This window comes from Magallana gigas, chromosome 1 (assembly GCF_963853765.1).
Source record: "Magallana gigas chromosome 1, xbMagGiga1.1, whole genome shotgun sequence".
Classification (NCBI taxonomy): Eukaryota; Metazoa; Mollusca; class Bivalvia; order Ostreida; family Ostreidae; genus Magallana; species Magallana gigas.
The window spans coordinates 18369383-18385664 of NC_088853.1; the positions used below are offsets into that span (position 1 = coordinate 18369383).

At 36.0% G+C, this 16282-nt stretch overlaps 1 protein-coding gene across 1 annotated transcript; it reads left to right on the forward strand.

Annotated features, from left to right (window-relative positions):
- The first annotated feature begins 2468 nt into the window (after positions 1–2468).
- Positions 2469–15116, forward strand: LOC117687739 (uncharacterized). The gene is made up of 8 exons (XM_034464773.2): positions 2469–3004; positions 9111–9214; positions 9787–10033; positions 10201–11340; positions 11730–12110; positions 12325–12840; positions 13059–13335; positions 13468–15116. The coding sequence occupies exons 2-8, from the start codon at positions 9113–9115 to the stop codon at positions 13658–13660; spliced, it is 2856 nt and encodes a 951-aa protein (XP_034320664.2). The 5' UTR covers positions 2469–3004; positions 9111–9112; the 3' UTR covers positions 13661–15116.
- Positions 15117–16282: the final 1166 nt, after the last annotated feature.

Here is a 16282-nt window from a genome sequence, read left to right on the forward strand (position 1 = left end):
AGACCGAGCTCTTCCGGGAAGCTGCGAATGAGATGGTCGTGGCCACCTTAAGACTATTTCAATCTCCTTTAGAAAGAGGGCTTTGTATTTATGTGTAAGTAATATTCAAACCTTAAAGTCAAAATGTTAGGCATTTTTCTTTCCAAACTGGCATAGTTATGGCTAAAATATTATATCTAGTTTTTAAGTATAAGTCCAATATTAATGAGTTATATATCAGTACTGGAATCATTTTAAGCAGGCTGAAAGGTGAAAAATCAACCATCAAAATCATTTTTTAATAAAATACGATGTTTTAGCCATAAACGTCTTTTAGGAAATACAAATGCCTATATAATATTTTGAATTTAAGGTTTGAATATTTGTTACATACATTAAATACAAAGCTTTCTTTCTAAAAGAGATTAAAAGTAGTCTAAAAATGGCCAAAACCATCTAACGTTCTTATATCAGATCGACTGCTTTGTCTCAAAATACAGGAAGCATGACGGCGGTATCAACAGGTTGCCAATCCCTGGGGATCATGCGCGGCGCAAGGATTTTTTTTTCCTGAAGGTGAGGTGATTTTGTTTGCCAGAGGGGTCCAAGGCTTACCTCTATTTTCGGCAACTTAACCATGTGATTAACAAGTTTTGATTAACAAGTTTGAGTTTTTCAAAAAGTTTATCGGGACTCCCCGTCCGAACCCTACCCCCTAGATCCGCGCATGTGCATTGTTTTCTTTTTTGGGGGTGGGGGGGGGGGAGTTGGGGGGAGACGGTCAGTAGTTTTGTAGAGGATTACATGTAGTAGTATAATTTACGTAAATTTTGAACATATTGATCAAATGTGGACCAAATAAAGGACGGGAATGTCATTGAGGAAGTCACCTGAACATGTACATGTACTCGTCCTAACATTAGTATCGTAAAAATAATCAATGAAATTTAAAATTTTGAATTGAAAAACCGTGATCGTGCGCTGACTTACGCTAGGCGGTCTCTCCATTCATAAATCGCATGCACTCTATCCATCGAGAGACAGGGTGTAAACCTTGATAAAATATCTCGATTTCAATGTTAAACAAACATTTAGATAGAGATCTCATATTGCTAAGAGATTAAAACCTCCCTATCCCTTACACAGAATGTTCTTGTAATTTATGTAATTTGATTTTTTTTTTTTTCACTGGGTTTTTCCTTTTTACGACTTTTGGAGATCCCAGGTAAACCTTGGTGTTTTGGCACCGAGCATTAAATGATAAAAAAAAGAAAGTTTTTTAAAGGTATTATGAAGAAATTGGAACAGGTTCTATTTTTATTTGCGATTGAGGAACATGCTGGTAATAAAATGGACCAAAAAAGGAGGATTATATACGTGTTTTTATTCTCTCTCTCTCTCTCTCTCTCCCTCTCTCTCTCTCTCTCTCTCTCTCTCTCTCTCTCCAAAAAAATGCATAATATGTAATATTTATCGTAGCGTTTTTTTTAAACATACACATTCTATTTCTATCATCTTGTAGAATATTATGGTAGACTTATGCTTGCGCTCTCTCTCTCTCTCTCTCTCTCTCTCTCTCTCTCTCTCTCTCTCTCTCTCTCTCTCCAAAAAATGCATAATATGTAATATTTATCTTAACGTATTTTTTTAATATACACATACTATTCTTATCATCTTGTAATATATTATGGCAGACTTTACTTGTGCTTTCTCTCTCTCTCTCTCTCTCTCTCGCTCTCTCTCCAGACAGTTTTTTTAATCTCCCCCCCTTTTGTTGTGCTCTGAATGGAAAATGAAAATCAATAATCATTCCCACGGTCTGTGATTCCCAGTGACGTAAGACATTTAAATTCTATAACCGTACATTTTTATCTCAAACAAAAATTGTCCTCCTTTCATCTCGATCTCGGCACTGTGAGGAGCAGACGAATATTTAATTCACTATTTCTTTATTTTGGGGGCCGCATAAGGCGTTTTGTCAATATTAGTACATGTACATGATCGTTAGCACAGCCACTGGTTTTTAAGAGGGGTAGGGTGTGACCTCATAGGAATTTAGGAAAACGGAACAAATCTATAAATCTACAAAAATGTACATTTACTATAAATTTATTTTATAAACAATTACCAAACTGTTTGAGTAGGGAATGTTAAGCAGTCATTGCGTTTCATTAAAAACCGACATATGAAAAAATGCATAAAATATCCGCACACTTGGTTATCTTTAGAATTTTACCTTTTTCTTTGGGGTAATAAATCGAACTTTTTTGCCCCTTTTTTAATCAACAGCCAAGTGTTTTGATACTTTATCCAGTATTTTTGTTAAGTAATTAATTAATAAATTAATTGATAATACAATTTCAAATTGCTTTACTTTATCGTCCTTATCTAACTTTCTTTTTCTTTTTTTTTTTTTTTTACTGATTACAGCAGAGACTGAAGCAATTGATAAATTTCACCCAGACGCGTAATCGTTAACAATTTTATTGCAATTTTTAAAAAGAATTCCTTAAAGAAGAATATTTCAGACCGTTTAAATGTCTTATCACCGTATTGGAAATTGCCCACTCAATCTTTCTGTCTACCTGGCCCCTGATCGACAGATCTAAATATAGAAGCATCGCAACTAATATCTAAGGGCCGCCTTTTTCTCCACGTGTTTTACCGGCGAGAGATAATTTAGGTTTTTTAAATCTGTGTGCATAAAAAAAACATATTTATAAGATTTTTTTTATCTACTGACCGAAAGGGAGGGCAATTCAAACAGCTGTCAAAAGACTTAAACTCAACCGCGTCTATTTCCTAGCTGTGTTGTAGTAATACACGCTATACATTCGCCCGTGCACAGGTGTTAAGACTGTCAAACATCCCGATATACGGTTACCTGTGTTTACCGTTAGTTTTTGTGTAATGGGGATTCATAAAGCACCTGTTTTGAGGCAATCTGATTTTCATAAATAACACCGCTACATTTCTGTGGTATAATATTCATCAAGAGAGGAATCTTATTCAGGTGTCAGCCCAGGTAGGTGAACTTACCTTTTTTGGATGTTTTACCTTTGTATGTATACATGTAACAGGATGTAAGTAACTGTATACTTACGTTGAAGGTAAGGTGATTCAACAATTCATGCTTGCATTTTTATTAGATTTGTTATCTGTATTTTTGTAAATCTCTCGCATTTAGCTGATAACATTTTGAAAATAGTGAAAATATCAAGGTGAATTGTCAGTTAAAATAAAAAAAAATTCGATTTTAACTGTATATGGGTTACGCAATAGCTGATTCAATTTTTAAAATCGGCGCGTCGATATTGAAACCGAGACAGGAACATATTTTATTATTTTGCGCATGGCCCCAGAGTTCAAGCATAACGGTAAGGTAAAATTATGTTTGGTTAGAAAGGGGTGCAAGCATTGCATAATTGTACGACTCGTGTGATTTGCCTCGCAAGACGTTTCAAACTTTTTTTTTTTTAATTATCCATTTGAAATAGTAAAGCAAATAAAGACAGATTTACAATTTGAATCAATTTTATTCGTTCAGAAAAGAATTTGACGCACGCGTTTTCCCTCAAGGTGGACCCCAGTAGATGGAATGTATTGAGTCTAAAATCAATAATTTTTCCATATTTAATGCACCGAGTGACGAAGTGCAAGCACTTCATTTAAATTTTGTTCTTGTCGTGAAAATTTAATTGAGCATGATATGATCAGAAAGTACTCGTGTGAGGAGAGAGAGAAAGAAAGTGAGAGAGAAAGAGAGAGTGTGGGAGAGAGAAAAGCATTTTTAAAAATTGTGATAACACTGTCTTCACTTAATTTAATCCCGTGTATATAATTATTTGTAAATTCATTCCGATCCAATTTAAATAAAGATGCCGATTTCCTATGAGTAAAAAAATTATCTACAGATTCATCAATGCAGTTACATGCATTTAAATGAGAATTGTACGGTTGAAATGGAAAACAAAAATCAGAATAAAACTGACAGTTCTTGGAAATTTGTAATTTGTGAGTTTATGAAAATAAAAATCCTGATGAGAGAGAGAGAGAGAGAGAGAGAGAGAGAGAGAGAGAGAGAGAGAGAGAGAGATATGAAGTTATTAATATATCCAGTTTAGAAATTTTACTTTTTAAAGATTTCTTGTGTCTGGTTTTTTTTTCGCAAATCGTACACTAGCTTTCAAATATTCAGTCTGAATTTTTCGGCTAAAGCATTTTAAATGAACACATTAATTCTTCATTCAAACGTGACGCAAGCCCATGAATTAAATGACCCAAATAAAAACCCCTTTTGAATGGTAAAGGAGTTCTGCATATCACACGTCTTGATAAACGTATGCAACGCACGCAACGCAATCTTCTGCCCCTAACCCCCTAGAGTAAGCATACTATATTCTCCCTGGCAACACTGCAGCAGATAGTATACTCTAGATCCGAGCGGTCACCTACAGTTACATCTAGCATGTCTTTGGCCCTGCGTTTGATTTTACAAGTGCACTACTCGTTTATCATATTTTGACAAATACTTAAACACCTGGGAAACGCTATGAATTAGAAATACAACAGGTAGAACGGGCCAGGCCCAGGTAAACAAATATTGCAGTCTCCCCCCAAGTCAACCCACTTAAGAACGGGTGGTTGTTTGGGATTTTGATTTATTTGGTGTCATGGGCGGATCAAGTGTTCTAAACTGTTTTGAAGGGTTTCATCGGATTCATTCCTTCCTTCGAAATACAAACAACTCGATGTGTTCTAACTACGCCTAAATGAACAACCAGGACAGTCTCTCTCTCTCTCTCTCTCTCTCTCTCTCTCTCTCTCTCTCATTAAATTTACACTCAGGTTTTTAGTGAAAACAAGTTAGTCAACGAAAACAGGCTAATTTTCTCTGTCTCAATTTCTATACCCTCTTTATTATTACTCTCTTCTCAATATTGTTTCATACTTTATAATTTAACTGAAATTAAGCCCTCGAAATTATTTCACCAAAATTGGTTTGTACCTGTGATTTCTTTCTTTCTTCCTTCTTTCTTATTTTCTCTAACTCTCTAATCATAAAACATCTATACACACTAAGACGATTATTAATTTGCCTTTTGTTACCATATACATGTACGCGTTTATCTTTCTTTCTATCTGTATATATTTACACAGGTTAAGTTGAACAATGTATCTCTCTCTCTCTCTGTCTCTGTCTCTCTCCCCCCTCTCTCTCTCTCTCTCTCTCTCTCTCTCTCTCTCTCTCAAAATATTGAAAACTGCTTTTAATCAACAAGGATCTGTCCTTATCTTCATGTGCTTTTTTTAAAAAGTTGATCAGCAACCACCCCACCCCCAATTCTTCCGGCTTAATGTTATCGTTCTGATGTTTCCCCATTTCCTATTCATGTCCACAATTGATTCATTAGCATTTATATTACGTTCATCAAACGCTTAACTGACTCTATTACAATGTATCTTATTTCGGCAAACTCCATCAATGAAACAGGTGTATCTACAAATTGTACATCCACCTGTATTTGTACGCGCCTGCGCGGGCACGTGCCATTACATGTAAAATGAAACGACATTCGCGTGTCGCAACTGTTTCATAGAGGCCACAAAAATGGTTGCAATCTCGGCTATAATTACACAATTGGGATAATGATTGCCCTGAGATTTTCTGATGAAATATTTAAATTAATATTAAAGATCGTCTTACTTTTGTAAACTCAATACCGTTACATTTTAATGAAATATCATCATGACTGCATACAAAGTTACGTTTTACAATAGACTGAATCAGATTTCTATCCCATCATGGCAATCAAGAGGAACATTGGCGGAATATCAGATTAAAAACATGTCACCCAGACTTGTTATACCGTATGCATTTTACACAAATAGTAAAAGAAGAGGGGGCCAATTCCCACTTAACCCTACCCCCACTACTTCGGTTCCGTCCGTCACTGAATTTTAAAGTTTATGTTAACTCTCTCTCTCTCTCTCTCTCTCTCTCTCTCTCTCTCTCGATAAAAATCTTAATCCACGTCTTACAGGAATTGATCACGTCTCCATAAAATTCATAGAGAATAATCGTAGACTGTTTTTGTCTTTACATCACAAGTGTGTAATAGAGACATTTCTTTTTTAATACTAAATTATAAAGCTACCGGAATAATTACACTTTTGCCATTTTACTCATTAAAACGAAAAGTATGTTTAAAGCATATCTACCCAGGACTAACAATTAGGATGGGCGGCGGAAAAGGTGAAAAAAAAAGTTAATGCACGTTAAGGTACTTTTCTTCACCCCTGATACCTCTTTGCACGCCATCTAGCGTTAATTCAATGCACGACTGTTGGTTTTGCATTGGTGATCGTTTGTTTTGCATCAATATCTATTGATTTTGCGAAAGAGGCTGTTGATTTAGTTTTAAACTGGTCTGTTTCGTTTTTAGCGTGTTTTTAAAAGTAACTAAAGATGTTCGAACGCACTAACGTCGTTTACCCATTCCGCCGCCCATAAATTAATCAGTATCGCCTGCATGTACAAAATGATCACAACATTATTATTATACACTACTGTATATGTATATGTTTCATAGTTTGTGCTTATATAAGGAATAAGGAATCATTCTTTGAGTATTATGAGGTGATAATTTCGGTCAGGGCGTGATCAAATCCAATAAAGCCGGAATTATCATTTCATAATATTCAAAGAATGATTCCTTATTACTAATATTTATATAATTTTAAGCCATTGTACGATTAACTGTTTAAATATAACTAAGAAAACCCCGCTGGCGCCCCAGTTTGTAGTTATGGGTTTTATAGTACAAAATCGATACGTAGTGTTATCACAGGCAAAGACACTGGGAAATGTAAATATTACTATATAGAGTCTATATTGCGTAAGTACAATACACAGAATAGTTAGTATTCAAACTGGTAATGCAGAGTTATCCGGATAACACAGCCTCGACCCCGATAATCTACGACTTTCTGATAAAATAAATCGTCCTTGTAATTAGAGGCGATTTTCTGCACGACCGATTTTTAAACGATTTTAGCCCGGGGTACCTACTTTACCGATTATTATTTTCAGGTGCAACAATTTGGTATGGATATCGCAAGGTGCAAAATTCACTCTTAAAAACATAAACGTAGTTAAACGACGTTTGATAAAAAGACTTATTAAGAAAGGTTTTCTAGATTAACATAAAACTGTTTCTATCTTGTATGCGTCTTTTTTTACTAGCATGAAAAAAGTACGTCATTAAAAAGATCATAAAAATGATACTATCTACGGGTACATATAAAATTATCATTACATGTCGTAAAATTAACATAGAAATGTTCAGCCGTTGTCGACGTTAAAGTCTGTTTTGAAGAGCCTTAATTTAATTGACTTTCAAATTCACTGCTACATAGTGAACTTCTCCAGTAAAATATTCTATAGATCCAAAAATCAAATCATTATGCAACATGGAACATCATGAATTAACATAAATTTTACATCTGAGTTTTACAGTTGTTGTGTTCATTTAAGAAGCACGTCGTACCTATATGCAATGCAAAAAAGAGGAAATGGTCTCACAAATCATATCTTGAAGACATTCATCCATTAATCCGGATTATTTGCGCACTTTTGGGTTAGTCTTTTGCACATCCTTATGCATGATCCGTCGATGCGATTATCATTATGCAGTAATTTGGTTTTAAACAGACCTTTAATAAGCCAATGAGAAAGGTTCATTGAGGAAAAAACACTGACAATTTGCCTTTTTATATCGCCTTGAAACACTATAGTAACAGACACGCGACAGGTGTTTTTTTTTCTCAAATGTTAACCGGAAATTGAGCAATATTCTTGTCAACATGAGGATGAATGTAGGATGAATGTAATGTAGTTTATGAGAGCTAGAAAGAAAAGATAAAGGAGTGTACTTGTATTTTATCGCAAGAAAGTTAAAATGCACAAGTAAAAGCCAGATAAAAAGATTTAAAAAATAAAACTAACTTAAATCGCCATGTCATACATGTAATTCCTGGATAGTTTGCCTCTTTGTTGGTTTTGTGTATGAGTGTAGAGGGGGTCATTCTTTTCCGGGGGGGGGGGGGGGGGTTGTCCCGGGTAGTTGCCCTTTTTTGAGTTTAACCTACTATTATACTGACCCTCTCATACCGTCTTTACAGGTGTATTTCTATTTCATACACGGTGCATTGTGCCCATCTATCTCCGACACACCCCTATCCTCTATCCCCGTTCACTCCCGTGCATGTCGGTATTGAACAGGTCAAATGCTGTTGAATTTATTGTTATGCAGCTCATAGTTGCATCTTATTTAACCTAGAACAATATAAAACATATCGGAGATACGAGGTGATAAAGGAAATAATTGGAGTAGAAATATACAATGCTTTATTGCACAAGGTTTACAGTATATACATGTAGCAATAACGCATGCATTGAGTAGATTGCACGTATAACGCTTACAATCGTTATTTAGTTAAGGATATTGCCTCGTTATCTGTTTCTGTAATTTACATTTGGCTACAATTCAATCATTGTAAGGCAATCAGAGATAAGGCTGGGGTGTGTCAACAGAAGATATCTCAGATTACCCGGTTATCTAGAGAGCTGGCTGATAAAACTGTCAATCCATGCCGAAGTTTTATTCTGTTGAACAGGATGTGAAACTAACACTAGATTTGTAGCCTAAAATGTAATCGTGGAAAATTTAAAACCTTTATTTAAACATCATTTCAAAAAGTTCAAAACTTAAAAGAAACATGAAATTTATGATTATAACCTTACGATTTGACATGCACGAATCCAGAAATTTTTCGAGGAGGGTAGGGGGGTCAGAGGGATAATTGTTTTGTCTGATTCCGGAAGTTGAAGGAATATTTTTGGTAACGTTCTTATGTATATTTAATAAATATACAATTTGAATTTATTGGGGGGGGGGGGGGGGGAGGAGGGGGGAGTCGATCAAAGCACAATATGCAATACAAATTAAAGGTAAAAAAAAAAAGCACTGACAATATCAATAATGCAAATTGTTATATGTAGTTGAAATACTCAAATAAATACGTGTTTGTATAGCTTTTAAAATCATTTCATTTCTCTTTCATTCTAGTTATGTATAGAAAGACCGGAAGTAAGAGTGAGCCGTATTCCCCGCCCACTCCGCCCGGAACTCCGCACAAGGACCGGAAACACTCGTCTCTTGTGGATAAACAGGTACATGGTCAAAAGTATACAAATTAATTATTTATCATCAAATTATTATTTATTCAATTGTACATACAAAGATGTACATTGTATAATGGTACGTGGTCCGGATCTCAAATCTTATGTATCACGTATTTATTCCCCAAGATGATTGAGTTATCTCGAATACCGGTCATACATGTACCATGACACGGTTTATGTATAAGCCGTGTTCATAAATAACATTAAAATTTGTGGCGTGTTGATAATTTAATACACACAAAATATCCGTCTGTTTTGGCTTTGCACAAATAATCTATTTCAGCAGCCATCTACTTGCAATACATGAAGATGGTTAATGGTTGTCGTTATGTATACCAAACACCATTATATTTTTCTCGTTTGATATGCATGTCGTTTTTTCAGAGATATTCTACCCGCTTAGGTATTGGAAATTCCATTTATGTCGCATTTATCCTATTTTTCAGTGTCACAGTGGCTAATGCGCCATAAAATTTCGGTTTCATATGATGTTTGACATACTCATGTAGTTCAAATACAAGCTCAGCATACCTAATCTAACACATACGTTTTTTTACAAGGAGTTACAGAGCAGATACCAGGGACATCTAATGCCTCCTTTCTTCCCGCCAAAACGCATGTCACCCTTACAGATCGACACCAGCTATGGTAACACACCCAACCAGGTACCAATCAGAAGTGAGTCATTCACCGAGGGTCAGCCCTCAGAACCCCCTCCCTCCCCTGGGTTCTTTATTCCCACTACTGCAGAGCTCACCGACCAACAAAAGGGATACATCCGGGATATTGTTCATCGACTTAGTACCGGTAAAAGATCTCAACTCAAGCTCTCTCTCTCTCTTTCTGTCTGTCCCTCTCTCTCTCTCTCTCTCTCAATCTCTCTCTCCGCCGGTAGTTAGCTGTGTTCTTTTCTCAGCCATATTTTTCAAATTTTTGGTCTTTTAATTCTCTCTTTTTTTCTTTTTTAATTACAGAAAATTCAACACTGCCAATTGCACCCGAGACTGCCGTGTCCAGTCCTCAACCATTTCCCTTGCAAGATCCTGCAAACTTTCGGCTTAAAAGGCAAATATCTACTGAAAGTTCCGACTCCGCTGACATCAAGTTTTCCAGCAAAGGTCCCACGAAACGACTAAATACCTCACCAAAGCGAGAACATATCAGACCGGAAGAAAACGACAACAAACTGTTACAGAAACTGGACCCGCTTAAACTGTGTAGTCCTGCCAAAACACAAATATCCCCTCCGCCATACACCGCTACTATTCAATGGGTACTAAAACAGGAAGATCCGAACCCGAGCACGGAGGAAGATTTTATTCCGGCTTCGAAAATAATACAGAATCAACAGCCCGAAAAAACAGTTATGACGACTAGTACCCCCAATACTGAGCACCAGAGCCGAGAAAGAAATGACTCGTTTTCGTCAAAGGACTTCCACCAGGAAATGATGGGGGGATTCCAAGGAAGAGGTAGAGATCCTACCACTACTGGTACAACTACAAAATCTAATAACCCCATGGTCACCGAACGAGGCTTTGTCTTTCCCAAGGTTCCCAGTGTATCCGACCCCATACCATTTAGTCCACGGATAGTCGGAAACCCCCCTCAGTTCAAAGCTAGAAATCCTCCTCCTAAGAATGTATTGGAATACATAAAATCTGAGTTGGAAAAACCCCCTAGCCTTGATGACGTCAGTAGCGATAGTGTCTTTGGCAGCAGCGCCTCGCCTCCAGAATACAGACAAAACTACATAGGACTGTTGAGACACAAGGCCCTCAGAAGCTTTAGTGACATCGAACGCTCGCCGTCTAAATCTGAAACAGAGGAAATTCAGGCTATCTTGCGCGAGTTGAAACGATGTCTATCAGACCCGACCTTTACCTCGCCCAGTCAGAAAGCGATGCTTCGTGAGGAGCGACTCGTGCGGGGGTTTTTCCCGTCAAACGATTTATCGGAGGAGGAATCACCGCCTGACTCATTTGATCACGTGGAGGAGCATGCTCAAATCAACGTTGAGCTTCGGCGGATGAATTCGTACATGAAGAGTCAGTTAGAAGCCATGAAAAAGCATCATGCTAAGCGACAGCTCTTTTCACCTCTCTCCAGCGAAGGTAGGAAGTACACAAGCTTGTGGTTCATAGCAGACACAACGCAAATGTCTAATATTCCGAGCACACAAGATGCATAAGTTATTCTAGAAGAATGGCCTTACGTACAAAGTAAAACGCTTGTGAGAGTTCTTGTAAATCATGATGATGAAAAAAAAATCCATTACAACGAAAAATAGGAAGATTTTATCCTATTAAATGACTTAATATTTTCAGGGAAAGAAAATCCCATGCTTACATGTTCTGTTATCTAGTGGTAACACTCTTCTATATCCTTTTTTTTAATCAAGTATCCCTAAACAGTTTAGATATGATTTCAACTATCTTACCGACATAATATTCATTTTATATCTCATTGTATATGCATGTTATATCAAATTTGTTTCTTTTAGGTTCCCGTTCCAGCAACACGTATCAACAGCAAGACAATCCGGAAGAGTTCGCTCGTTGGATTGTAGAAGAGCTTCGCACAATGTCCGCTCAACGTCAGCCCATGTACGAAAACCCAGGGGCCGCCGACAGAGGGCGAGGTCAGTATGGAGATAGAGTGGATGGCTCTGCCGCCGCGGCCTGTACCTCGGCGTACTGTAAACATCGACAAGACAAGAGTCCGGTTCAACAGTTCCTGCCTCCACCGACTGCGTCGCCGCGACAACGCCAACCCTCGCCGTCAGCAAGGATGTCGGCGCCATCGCCATCCCCGTGTGCTTCTAGCGGACCGGGTCAGGGGTCCTCGCCATGGACACCGACAACACCGAGAAAACGGAAACGAGGTACAAACATTTATTTTATATTTTAATTTTCCGTTTAATTTACTCTGATATGGTGCAAATAATCTTCGATTATTTATAATAAAAAAAACATGTTAATTACCATTGGCCAGTTTTAGATCCGTGTCAATGTGACAGTATACATACAAACAAGATGTATGAGAATGAAGCAAGTTGGTTGTAGCAATATTTTCAATATATTCTTGTCTTTTAACAGAACAAGTGGAGATGAGGATAGCCTGTGAATCAATTGCCGAGGAATCCGATCATGTGACAGAAACGTTACGGTCATTGGAGCATGCGCCAGCGCTAGGAAGAAAATGTAAATGCGCTTCAGTTGAAGAAGAAATTCTACAGATGGCTGTTGATGCTTATGCAAAAATACGTCGTGCAGATGACAGCCCGAAATCCTTTAATAGGTTTCAGGGTGAATTATGTCAAACAAACAACAGAATTCTTGATGCAATGAAAATTCTCAGCGCCATTAAAGCTATATGTAAGCACGGCAGAACAATCGACGATATTTATCCCGGAAGTATTATTTTCGTCATTTCCTGTCCGTCGGTGACGTCACTAGATGAGTTATGGAGGATGTACGTGACAGGAGATTTGTGTCGGCTCGTGAATGATGGGTTTCTGACGGACAGTATTCGGACGAAACACCAAGCTTATGACGTCAGATTGAGGGTTGAAATCTCTAAGGAACAGTATATACGTTGTAGGAAACGATTAGGTAAATTATAAGTTAATTTTTACAATTACATCATTAAAATAATAAGAATGAAATAAAAAAAAATGAGAAAATATATTTACATGTATTATGATATTTTGTGTACAGAGAACTATATGTGACAAATCACATAATTAAGAAATTACAAAACAAGGCTTTCTTCTTAACAATACAGAAATTAAGAATTGTTTTCCTTGATACATCCATCTTTCCGTCTATAGCGGAGTCCAACGCCCTAGAGTCCTCTTTCTCTAAAAGCGACACAGAGATAATGTCTATCGGCAGCTGCTCCAAAGAAAACATTTCCTCTCCCTACCGAAGAAAAACCATCAAGAATTTGACCGTTGTGCACATGCGCAGTAGCTCGGAACCTACTCACCATACCCACTCTCCGTCCAATAGCCCTAGTTATGTCTGCTCACCATTTTCCCCACGTGATCGGAAGTTTTCTTATCCGGTTGCCGGGGAACAGTCACCACGCAGGGCATTCCAAGAATTGTAATGGCATATACATGTTCGCAAATTTATGTTTTGTTCTTATCTTAAATATTAACTTCGTCTAATTTAAGACATTGTGCAATAAAAATAAGTAGATGTGACAATGTTTCATTGTATTATCCTCTTTTGAAGGCAATTCCCGTCATCCCCTACCCTACGCCGTGTTTTCAACTTCGATCTGACCTTGACGCCATCATCAACGTCACCAAAACGCAAAAGTTTTGCTGAGCCTCCGCCTTGGGAGAACGATATCGAAAACGAGGCTGATACACTGACGTCTCCTAAACGTTTTAATTATGGGAACAACTCTTACTTCAGGTTTTAACCACACATGTGTTGCACTATCCTTCTTGATAGTGGGAAAAGCTTCCAAAGGCAGCTATACTGTATGGCCGTGTTCAGGACTTTGACTTTTATTGTTTTGTGTGTTGTAGTTATGTAGGTGATTATTTGACTGTAGATATTATTAACTGCTCATCTGACGGTTTCTATATCTTTTTTCTAGTATTAAGCCACTGAATAGGCTTTTATGGGGTTTTTATTTACCCATTGTAACGTTCATAAAGCAGCAAGTTGATATAAAATATTTGCATATTTTTGACCAAGTATAATGTGTGCTGCAGTTCGTGCTATTTTAAAGATAGAGGTTAATATCGTTTTTTCTCAAGCCTTATATTTATTGTTTATTGTATATGCTTGCATAATTATAACATTTTTAATTGTTTAAAAAGTTGACCAACTTGTACATAGCGTGTGGCTGTTTCTATTGTTAATTATAAGAAAATGTTGCTTTAATAATGTTTATGCAATAGATGTTGTTTCCAAAAATATATCCTTCAATATATTTGAAAAGATGTAGTGTACTACATTGTGGTGTTTTACACAATTGTTTAAGGTTTTTGGCAAAAAAAAACCCACAACGAGACAACAAACAAATGAACAAAGATAATTGCCATAGATCACATACGAAATTATTCATCGTCTGACATAAAAAAAATTTAAATCGCACATATATCCATTGTTATAGCATTTAGCATTCAGGAATAAGATTTGTTTTCTATTTTTTTAGTTTTGTTTGTATCGTTTAAGTCAGTTATTGGTATTTCTTGCTAAAAGCCCTATAAACCCTCAGTCAATATTTGTACAAATGAATATTATCTTGAGTGTTATATGTTCATATTTGATATTTGACGGTCCGAGGGAGCAACAATATTACGTACGTTCATCATTCCTTAGAACTTAAATGATGTTATTTTTTTATGTCTTCATTAATATTTGTATTACAAGTCCGATGCCTATGTCTGAATAATAAGAATATTTTTAAAAAAATTGTTCAGTCATTGCTTTGACTTATATGACCATGTTTACTTGCAAACAACAACGTACTGTTGATTTGTTGTGATGTAGCCCACCAAGTGTTCTTTGTTTTTATTTGTTTCTGTGCCAATAATATCCACTCCCGTCCCTACATTTTAACGTCCATGTTTAATGTTTGTTTTCGCTTGTAAATGTTTTTTATTGGAATCGGTGACTTATGTGTTATTGCCTAACTTATCATGGGCTTTTCCTTCCTATTTTGTGATCTTTATTTATTTTGTAAATTTATTGCTGAAATGTTTATTTAAACGTAATTATTTGTGTTCTATATTAGAAAAAAGCTAAATTAAATTGTTGAAGCATAATGTACCTGTACCCTCTATGCATTAATAGGTTATTGAATGTTATGTTTAGAATGAACAATGCTTAATTTATCATAAGTATTAAGTTATACTTTCAGTAGTTCATGGTTGATTTATTCAAATGTTTTATTCGCTAATGATTATAATTAAACAATTTTATATTCTGCGTTTCCTTCCTACCATATCTACCTTTTAATTTTTTCATTTATTTTTTTTTGGCTGCTTATCGTTATTTAAGATGAGATTTAGAATATAGCCCACTTTCTTCTCCAACAAACAGTCGCTATAAATATTTGGCGCAGAAATACTAATCGGACAATAATAAAGCGGACAGTGTTCTAAGTAAGTTATATTATATCAATAAGTATGAAGGAAGCAGACATTGCTCTCATTTTTTTTTGCCGTGGCCTTAATAATCAGTATATACTTTTCAAAAAAAAGCGTTTAATATGATGATACTTCTAAATGATAAACCTTTATACATGACAACTGCCTCAGTCTATTCAGAATAAAGCAGCTGAATATTACATGTATTAATTTCTGTTAATACTAGCTTTTGACACAGAGAAAAGCTTTTTAGAAGTTCAGTTCGCTCGATGGACTTTTATCATACTAAACCGGTCAGCAGGCGATGCTTACTCCTCCTAGTTACATGATCCCACCTCTATCTTTAGAGGTCCGTTGTGCTCTGCTTTAAATTCGTATTTCGCTTTATGGTTTTTAAGATGGTTGACAGTTTTTTATTGTCATTTTTATTTTAGACTGATTAAGCATGAAACGTTTATGTCTTAAAAGTTTAAGACAAAAAGAAGAAACATCCCATGTTTTAATCAGTCACAAAAGAAGAATTTTTTTCACTTTTTATTGAATATAAATAGAAAACATTTTAAACAAATATGAAATAGGTATCTCCCTTTTGGTACATTTTACATGAACAAGACATGAAAAAAAGCAAACAATGTTGATCTTAGATCCACAAAAAACCCATCTAATTTACATGTGACTAGTTTGAGACATACAAATATGGAATTCTTGGAACATAAAACTAAAATCTGAATTTCTCCTGATGACTATAAATATTTTGTTCAGCTAGGTAAAATGTTAGAAGCGATGTAAAAAAAATCGTTCTACGAGAAAAAAATTTAAATTAGATAAAGAAAAAGAAAATTGCTAGTTTACTGTTTGTAAACAGTTTTACTTTTTAGGTAACACAATATTTTGCATATTACAAAATCCACGAGTAAAATAAAATCAATCATGTTTTATTA

Coding starts and splice junctions, on each gene's coding strand:
- LOC117687739 (XM_034464773.2), top strand. CDS start 9,113: ATGTATAGAAAGACCGGAAGTAAGAGTGAGCCGTATTCCCCGCCCACT. Junction 12,841..13,058: donor ACGTTGTAGGAAACGATTAG/GTAAATTATAAG, acceptor TTCCGTCTATAG/CGGAGTCCAACGCCCTAGAG. Junction 13,336..13,467: donor CGCAGGGCATTCCAAGAATT/GTAATGGCATAT, acceptor CCTCTTTTGAAG/GCAATTCCCGTCATCCCCTA.